This window comes from Ornithorhynchus anatinus, chromosome X1, assembly GCF_004115215.2.
Source record: "Ornithorhynchus anatinus isolate Pmale09 chromosome X1, mOrnAna1.pri.v4, whole genome shotgun sequence".
Lineage (NCBI taxonomy): Eukaryota > Metazoa > Chordata > Mammalia > Monotremata > Ornithorhynchidae > Ornithorhynchus > Ornithorhynchus anatinus.
This window is the reverse complement of record NC_041749.1, coordinates 13,307,357-13,317,956: the sequence shown is the minus strand read 5'-3', so window position 1 is coordinate 13,317,956 and position 10,600 is coordinate 13,307,357. Positions and strand designations below refer to the sequence as shown.

At 44.4% G+C, this 10,600-nt stretch overlaps 1 protein-coding gene across 1 annotated transcript in view; it reads right to left on the bottom strand.

The window, feature by feature from the left end:
• Window positions 1–4,172: 4,172 nt before the first annotated feature.
• VIT (vitrin) overlaps window positions 4,173–10,600 on the bottom strand; it is a 76,634-nt gene continuing 70,206 nt past the window's right edge. Inside the window, exon 15 of the mRNA XM_029049973.2 lies at window positions 4,173–4,762. Within this exon, the coding sequence (XP_028905806.1) occupies window positions 4,584–4,762 (179 nt within the window). The 3' untranslated portion in view covers window positions 4,173–4,583. The remainder of the gene's footprint in view (window positions 4,763–10,600) is intronic.

The window sequence follows — 10,600 nt, the reverse complement described above, 5'->3', positions numbered from 1 at the left end:
GTAGATATCCTTTAACTTCTCTGGGCCTCAGTTTCTTCATCCTCAATGCTGGTTCTCCCCACTCCTTAGACTGGGAGCCCCATGTGGGATAGGGACTGTGTCCGGCCTCTAGGAGAAGCAGTATGGTGTACTGGATAGGGCGCGGGCCTGGGACTCAGAAGGTCGTGGGTTCTAATCCCTGCTCTGTCACTTGTCTGCTGGGTGACCCTGGGCAAGTCACTTCCCTTCTCTGGGCCTCAGTGACCTCATCTGTAAAATGGGGATTGAGACTGTGAGCCCCACGTGGGACAGGAACAGTGTCCAACCTCATTTGCCTGTATCCACCCTAGAGCTTAGTACCGTGTCTGGACATAGTAAGCACTTATCAAATACCACAGTGATGATTGCTATTAGGAGGACGGGGGCGGGCGGGGCAGTAGGTAACTTTCGGTTACCCGCAGCCTCTAGGTAGGGCATCTTAGGAATGCTGAAGCACATACGAGTTGCCAAGTTGGATGGGATTTGAGTGAGGTCATGCTGGTTTTCCCTGGTGGCTGGTGAAAAGATCTCTCCCACATCTATTTACTTTTCATCTCATCTTTCAATGGTTTGGAGTTACAGTACCATTGTCCCCTCACCAACTTGGGAGGCTCATCAGCTCCCATGGCTTCCACTATAGCCTCTATGTGGATAATTCCCAGATCTAGCTCACTGGTCTCGCATCTCATTTCTTCTTCCTGCCAAGACTCTCTACATGAATGTCCTCGCAGCACATCAAGCTCAATCTGTCTAAAGATGCCCTTCTCATCTTCACTTACGAACCCACTCTGCTCCTAACTTACCCATCACAGTCTAAAAAACCATTCTCCTTCTCCCAGAAGCTCCGATCCTTGGTCTTATCCTTGACTCCTTGCCGGTTTCCAAGTCTGAAATTCAGTTGCTAAATCATGCTGATTTTAACTCCCTAACATTTATTAGATCTGTCCTTTCCTCTCCATCAAAAGACTTCCACCCTGGTCCAGGTGTTTGTCATACCCCGAGTAGGTTACCAAATCAACTTTGTCCCTGCTCTCATTTTCTCCATCTCCACACTTAGGTCTCCCGCCACATCAGTTTTCTAGAACTTCATTCAACATATGCCTCAACTTCATAAAACCCCTCAATAAAAACCCCTTCACAAAACTCGTTCCATTCAGCATTAAGCAGAAATTTCTAACCATTGGCCTCCAGGCATTCTGTTAGCTCTCCCTCATACTTGTCAACCCTCTTATTACAGTACACCCCAGCTCACACTTAGTTCCCTCCAAGTAAATAATAATAATAATTACGGTATTTGTTAAGCACTTATTATGTGCCAGGGACTGTACTAAGCAATGGGGTGGTTACAGCAAATTGGGTTGAACACAGTCCCCTTCCCACGTGGGACTCACAGTCTCAATCCCCATTTTACAGATGAGGTAACTGAAGCACAGAGAAGTGAAGTGGCTTGCCCAAGGTCACACAGCAGAAGAGTGTCAGAGCTGGGATTAAAACCCATGACCTTCTGACTGCCGGGTCCATGCTCTATCCATTATGCCATGTGACCTCTCAGCAAAATCTTTTCGGGGTGCCTTCTTTTTGTTTGCCTTGCCTCTAGGTCCTAATTGACACACTTCCTCCTGCCTGAAACTGTTTTCACTTTCAAATCCGCCAGACCAAAGCTCTCTGCATCTTCAAATCCACCTCCTCCAGGAGGCCTTCCCCAATTAAGCTTGCTAAGTTTTATCAAGATATTTAAGCACTTATTAAATGCCAGGTATTACTAAGCACTGGGTTAGGTATAAACTAATCAGCTTGAACACTCTCCGTGCCCCATATGAGGCTCACAGTCTTAATCCCCATTTTACAGATGAAGAAACAGAGGCACAGAGAAGTTAAGTGACTTACCCAAGGTCACCCAGCAGACAAGTGGCAGAGCCTGGATTAACACTCAGATCCTCTGACTCCCAGGCCCCGGCTCTTTTTTCACTAGGCCACGCTGCATCCCATGGTTTCCCAGAACAAGTCTATACAACAGTTGTCCTTAGCCCTCAGTGTTTATTCACTTACCCATAACGTTTACGTGTATTCTTGACCTTAATCGAAACTTGTTCTTATCCTTCCACACTTCTAACATCTGATTAGCACTTTTTTTCTCCCCCAGCAGTATGTAAATGCTTTTTGTGAATCCCCAGCATTAGACTGTCAACTCCAAGGGGGCAAGAAACACAGGTTTAATACAGTGCCGTGTCCACAGTAGGAGCTCAATATATATTTTAGTTCAATGGAATATACCTGGCCCTACGGAGGCCCTTTCTGTTAGCAAAGGGGAAATACCCTGAGGCCTATTCCTGCTGGGAATTTCAGGATGGGACCAGCCTTGAAGAACCCTGTGATTTCTAGGAGTCCATTTATGGAACAGGAATAGAAAGACCGAAAGGACGTGGAGAAACGGAGAAAGAAATGGGAATGGAGGAGAAATTGAAGGAGAAATGAATAAAGCGAGAAGCAAGATTAATTGCTTCTTGAGAGCGTTTGCTCCTTGATCCTCGCTGTGGGTAGGGGATGTGTCCGTTATATCACTGTGTTGCAGGAGGCCTAATAGTATTTATTAAGCGCTTACTGAGTCCAGAGCCCTATACAAAGCGCTGGGAGAGAATACACAAGTTGTACTCTCCCAGGCGCTTAGAACAGTACTCTGCATACACTAAGCATGCAGTAAATACTATTGATCGATTAGTCTCATTTATCCAGCCACCATGGGCCTGGAACTCCCTTCCTCTTCATATCTGACAGACCACTCTCTCCACCTGGAAAACCCTCCTAAAATAGCATCTCCTCCAAAAGGTCTTCCCAGGCTAAGCCCTTTATTTGTCCTATCCACCCTTCCCTCTCTGTCAGTTTTGCATTTGATTACTCCTTAAGCACTTTGATATTCACTCAGGCCCACAGCATTTCCGTAAATATTCTTCTGCTCTTCCATTTCCCCTATCCCTAGTCTATTTTACCGTCCGTCTCCTCTTGACGACAGTAAACTCCTTGTGGGCAGCGATTGAGTCTATCATTCATTCAATAGTATTTATTGAGCGCTTACTATGTGCAGAACACTATACTAAGCACTTGGGATGTACAATTCGGCAACAGATAGAGACAGTCCCTGCCCAGTAACAGGCTCGCAGTCTAAACAACTCTCAGTTGTACTTTCCCAAGTGTTTAGCACAGTGCTGTGCATGCAGCAAGCACTCAATAAATATCCATTGATTGATTGAGAGTTAGAAATGTGTGTGTTGCTTCTGTTGTACTCTCCCCAGTGCTTAGGACACTGCTTTGCACTCAAATACTATTTTTGTTTGATATTTCTAAAGAACAGTGAATCCCAAGTAAATCAGTGAGCAACTTCTTTCCCGTTTGCTCTGGAAACCTGGTTGTAAGGTGGCGGAAGGAGCTAGGAGCCCCAAAAGGAGAGGGATTGAGGATTAGAGGCCATTAATTTTGTGGCCTAGTGGATAGAACATGGGTCTGGGAGTCAGAAGGACGAGTTCTAATCCCTGTTCTGCCACTTGTCTGCTCTGTGACCTTGGGCAAGTCACTTACTGCTTTGGGCCTCAGTTAACTCATTTGTAAAATGGGGATTAAGATTCTGAGCACCATGTGGGACATGGACTGTGTCCAACCTGATTAACATGTATGGCCCCCCGCATTAAGTGCAGTGTTTGGCACACAGTAAACGCTTAAGAAATGCCATATATCCCCCCCAAAAGTGGAAAAAGTGCCTTCTTTCTCTCTCTCTTTCTATTTCTCTCTCTCCCTTCCCTTCCAATTGGGCCACAGCTAAGACAAGGAGAAGCAGCTTGAATTAGTGGAAAGAGTACAGACCTGGGAGTCGGAAGACCTGCGTTCTAATCTTGCCTCTGTCAGGTGCCCGTTGTGTGTCATTTAACTTCTCTGTGCTTCAGTTATCTCACCTGTAAAATAGGGATAAAACCTTCCTCCCTCCAACTTGGACTGTGAGACCCAAATGAGACAGGGACTATGTCCAACGTGATAAATTTGTATTTACCCTAGTGTTTAGAACAACGTTTGACACAGAGTAAGTGCTTAAAATATGCCATAAAATAAGGGAAGTGTATCTGATTGAAAATGAAACACAGCAAAGAAACCATAGTTTGGTTATTTTAAGCATTTAATGAAACATCTTTTACATTAGCACAGCTGAAAGGGAGGTTGTGCCTGTTTAACATGTCACCCCGCCTCTCCACGCCTAAGTAAAAATTTCTTCTGGAAACGAAAGGTCCTGAATGCATGATTTCCTGCTGAGCTCACTGTATCAATATAATTATCACTCTACCTAATTCCAAGTTTGGAACTACTGAAAGGGTAAGGGGTGGGGGGGGGGAAGGGGAAGAAAGATGCTTCAGCCTCTAGAGTCCGGTCTATACCCAGGTCTAAGACTCAACTTCTCCTAGATGTAAAGTGTCACCACACATTATACCTAGGACTTCTGCCGGGGGCTAGTATGGGGAAGGTATTTCTGTGGTTCTCTTGCTGAGCAGCGCAAGATTTTGTCCTCGTGCTGGGCTTTAAGCTCAATTCCGTGGCTGCGCATTAAACTCTGTACAAATGTTCTGGATGATCTGAGGAACGAAGGTATAGAGGTTGTCAAATTCATCCACAAAGAAGGCATGGTCCTTGTCGGGGTCGCTGGCCATCACCTCCAGTTCGTCCTGAGCCGCCCACGTGATGCCTATCGCATAGGTTATCACGCCTAAGGAAGAAGAATTCACAGGAGTCAGACAAATCGTCTAAGGGCCGTGCTTCAGAGGGCTCCCACGTTCCACACGGGAACCCAAGTTTACATTCAGGAAGGCTTTTCTGGAGGAAGAGATACCAAAGACCACCTCGAAAAATCCCGGTGGAATCACTGTCCTTCAACCTCATCGACATCAACATTTGTCAGCCACAGCAGCATTTACTGAGCACCGCACAGGGGCCTTTATCGGGGGCTTGGCGACCCTCAAATGGAAGTAAGAGATAAAAATCCCTGCCCTCAAAGAGATTACAATCTCATGGAAGAAAGGGGAAGGCGAATTGCCAAATATGACACAGGTTAAAGATAAGAAAAGACATACCAGAATGACTTCATGACAGAAGATGGGAGGTTCTGAAGAGGATGTGCCCGTGGAGTCGCTATGGGATGGAAACGACTCGAGGCATTTGAAGAAGAAGAAAGAACAAGGAACACAATCCCTCAATATAGAAGATCAGACTCCTACCTCGACTAAACTCTCCCAAGCACTTACCTCAGCGCTCGACACAGTAAGCTCCCAAGAAGTACAAGTGATTGACTGATTTCTGGAACCAAGATTCCACCTTGGTGCCCAAAGAAGTGTTTTCTCGACTCTTCAGCTGCTGGGTCACAAGCGATACCAGTCCAGGCCGGGCACGAGCAGAGGCCAAGGTGGTTCTGACTAGGCCTCCGGTCAGATGGACCAAAAGACCTGCTCAACTGAAAATCCGACGGGTCTAGCTGCTCTCCCGTTTTTGGGCATCGGTAGCTGATGGACAGCAGGCAACCCACCGGCTGGCAATAACAGGGGGCTCTCGGAGTCCCCCGGCAGGCCAGATTCTTGGCCAACCTTGCTCGGAACTGAACAATTCACCGTTTGGCTGCCAGAATCTGATTTTTTCCATTTAAAGTTGGCCTGGGGTCTTCGCGCAGCTGTCGGACACCCGAGGTGACTCGGTTCCTGCTTCCCAGCAGCGGCGACAACCTGGTCAGAACTCACTCGTTTCGGTTTCGGCTTCCCCGGACTTCAACTCGGCGGAGGATGAAGCCGGAGGGAAGGAGATATTAAAAGTGTCCTGAGTCCCGTCTGCCCTCCCCCTGACCAGCTCTCCCCAGACAGACCAGGCCCCTAGCAGTGGGAGAAGAAGAAGAAGCCTGGGCCCTCCCACCAGGCCGACTTGATTTTGTTCCCCGCCTGATGCGGCTGCACAGCTCGAATCATGGGGTCCTCTCGGCTCGCCGGAGGGAAGCTCACCAAGGAACAGGCCTCGTATCGGATCAAGCCAGACGCCATTCGAGTCGAGGTTAGGGAGTTACCAGAACGGGACGATCCCCTGCCTCAGTTTCTTCGTGCGTAAAGTGGGGATAAGGGTCTCGGCTGAGCGCTTCAGAGGCTGAAATTCAGTAAGTGTCATCATCAGCCCCCGGATCGATCAGTCGATGGATCGACGGTATCCGTCCAGAGCTTACTGTGTGCTGAGCACCGTACCGAGGGTCGGGCACCACGGAATTAGCGGGCATAGGCGCTGCCCCAACGAGCTACCGGTCTAGAGGGGGAGACGGACATTAATAGAAGCGCTCGGTACAGTGCTTTGCGCACGGTGAGTGCTCGATAAATACAATCGAATGGATGAATAAGTGATTTGTAATACGTAAAGAGATGGACGGGTGTGCTGTGGGGTTAGGGGTGGGGTGAATATCGCAGGTTCAAAGGTCAGAGATCAAAGTAGAGAGATGACACAGAAGGAGAGTGAGCCAGGGAAAAGAGGGGAATAGGGGACTCCGTAATTGCTGCTGCTGCTGCTGCTACTATTCTACTACTACTCTCACTACACTACTATTGCCACTATTTTACTACTATTAAAATCTACTACTCCTACTCCACTGTTACTACTACATTATTATACTACTACTGCACTACTATGCTATTACTACTCTACCACTACAATACTACTACGCTACTATACTACTACTACAGTATTGCACTACTACTACACTACGACGCTATTACTACTCTACTACTACAATACTCCTACTCTACCAATACTACTACTATCACATTATTGTACTACTATTACGCTACTATGCTCACTACTATTCTACTATACTACTACTTCAATACTACTATGCTACTAATACTACTCTCACATTATTGTACCACTACTATGCTACTATGCTCACTACTATTCTACTATGCTACTACAATACTACTATGCTACTAATACTACTACTATCACATTATTGTACTACTACTACGCTACTATGCTCACTATTCTATTATGCTAGTACTACAATACTACTACGCTACTAATACTACTACTCTCACATTATTGTACTACTACTACTACGCTACTATGCTCACTACTATTCTACTATGCTACTACTACAATACTACTATGCTACTAATACTACTACTCTCACATTATTGTACCACTACTATGCTACTATGCTCACTACTATTCTACTATGCTACTACTACAATACTACTACGCTACTAATACTACTATCACATTATTGTACTACTACTACGCTACTATGCTCACTATTCTATTATGCTAGTACTACAATACTACTACGCTACTAATACTACTACTCTCACATTATTGTACTACTACTACTATGCTACTATGCTCACTACTATTCTACTATGCTACTACTACAATACTACTACGCTACTAATACTACTACTATCACATTATTGTACTGCTACTATGCTCACTATTCTATTATGCTAGTACTACAATACTACTACACTACTAATACTACTACTCTCACATTATTGTACTACTACTACTATGCTACTATGCTCACTACTATTCTACTCTGCTACTACTACAATACTACTACGCTACTAATACTACTACTCTCACATTATTGTACTACTACTATGCTACTATGCTCACTACTATTCTACTCTGCTACTACTACAATACTACTATGCTATTAATACTACTATCACATTGTACTACTACTACACTACTATGCTCACTACTATTCTACTATGCTACTATTACAATACTACTATGCTACTAATACTACTACTATCACATTATTGTACTACTACGCTACTATGCTCACTACTATTCTACTATGCTACTACTACAATACTACTACGCTACTAATACTACTACTCTGACATTATTGTACTACTACTATGCTACTATGCGCACTACTATTCTACCATGCTACTACTACAATACCATGCTACGTACTAATACTACTACTATCACATTATTGTACTACTACTATGCTACTATGCTTACTACTATTCTACTATACTACTACTACAATACTACTACGTTACTAATACTACTACTATTACATTATTGTACTACGACTGCACTGCTATGCTATTACTACTATTCTACTATACTACTACAATGCTACTACACTACAACTACATTATTATACTACTACTGCAGTCCTATGCTACTACTACTACTGTACTATTACTACACTAGTACTATTACTAACGTAATAGCAATAGTACACCACTCTACTGCTACAATGCTACTATACTACTACTATATTATTATACTACTCCTGCACTACTATGCTATTACTACAGAGCCCGGGCTTGGGAGTCAGAGGTCATGGGTTCGAATCCCAGATCTGCTGCTTGTCAGCTGTGTGACTGTGGGCAAGTCACTTCACTTCTCTGTGCCTCAGTTACCTCATCTGTAAAATGGAGATTAACTGTGAGCCTCACTTGGGACAACCTGATTGCCCTGTATCTGCCCCAGCACTTAGAACAGTGCTCTGCGCATAGTAAGCGCTTAACAAATACCAACATTATTATTATTACTATTCTACTACACTGCTAATACACTACTAGACTACTACTGCATTATTGTACTACTACTACTGCACTACTATGCTATTAGTACTCTACTACTACACTACTACCATTCATTCATTCAATAGTATTTATTGAGCGCTTACTATGTGCAGAGCACTGTTCTAAGCACTGGGGGAGATACAGGGTCATCAGGTTGTCCTACGTGACGCTCACAGTTAATCCCCATTTTACAGATGAGGTAACTGAGGCCCAGAGAAGTGAAGTGACTTGCCCACAGTCACACAGCTGACAAGTGGCCGAGCGGGGATTTGAACCCATGACCTCTCACTCCCAAGCCCGTGCTCTTTCCACTGAGCCATACTGCTACTATTGCACTACTATGCTATCACTACTATTCTACTCTACTACTATGCTACTATACTACTACTACATTGATGTACTACTACTGCACTGCTATGCTATTACTATTATTCTACTCTACTACTACACTACCACTACTAATAATGTTGGTATTGGTTAAGCGCTTACTATGTGCAGAGCACTGTTCTAAGCGCTGGGGTAGTTACAGGGTAATCAGGTTGTCCCAGGTGAGGCTCACAGTTAACCCCCATTTTCCAGATGAGGTGACTGAGGCCCAGAGAAGTGAAGTGACTCGCCCACAGTCACACAGCTGACAAGTGTCAGAGCCGGGAGTCGAACTCATGACCTCTGACTCCGAAGCCCAGGCTCTTTCCACTGAGCCACGCTGCTTCCCACTACATCGCTATACTACTACTACACTACTACTACATTAGTATACTACCACTACATTACACTACTACTGCACTACTATGCTATTACTACTATTCTACTACACTACTACTACATTATTATACCACTACTGAGTACTATGCTATTACTAGACAAGCAGCATGGCTCAGTAGAAAGAGCCCGGGCTTGGGAGTCAGAGGTCATGGGCTCGAATCCCGGCTCTGCCATTCGTCAGCTGTGTGACTGTGGGCAAGTCGCTTCACTTCTCTGGGCCTCAGTTACCTCATCTGGAAAATGGGGATTAACTGTGAGCCTCACGTGGGACGACCTGATTACCCTGTATCTATCCCAGTGCTCTGCAGAACGGTCCTCTGCACATAGTAAGCACTTAACAAATACCAACATCATTATTACTACTGCTCCACTCTACTAGTACTCCCACGCTACTGTACTACTACTACTGCACTACTCTGTTACTACTACTATTCCACTACACTAGTACTATACTACTATACTACTACAGTATTGTACTACTACTGTGCTACTATGCTATTACTACTATACTACTACATTACTATTACACTATGCTACTACTTTATTATACTACTATTGCACTTCTATGCTACTACTACTACATTGCTATATTACAACTACATTATACTACTACTGCAGTACTCTGTTATTACTACTATTCTTCTCTACTAGTACTCCGATGCCACTATATTACTACTACTGCTCTACTATGTTATTACTACTCTACTACTACACTACTACTATACTACAACTACATTATTATACTACTACTGCATTACTCTGCTACTACTACTACATTGCTATACTACTACTACATTATACTACTACTGCAGTACTCTTTTATTACTACTATTCTACTCTACTAATACTACGATGCTATTATACTACTACTACATTATTATGCTACTACTGCACTACTCTGCTATTACTACTATTCTACTACACTACTATTCTACTCTACTACAGAGAAGCAGCGTGGCTCAGTGGAAAGGGCCCGGGCTAGGGAGCCAGGGGTCATGGGTTTGACTCCCGGCTCTGCCACCTGTCAGCTGGGTGACGGTAGGCAAGTCACTTAATTTCTCTGTGCCTCAGTTACCTCATCTGTAAAATGGGGATTAACTGTGAGCCTCACGTGGGATGACCTGATTGCCCTGTATCTCCCCCAGTGCTTAGAACAGTATTCTGCGCATAGTGAGCGCTTAACAAATGCCAACATTATTATTACTACATTATTA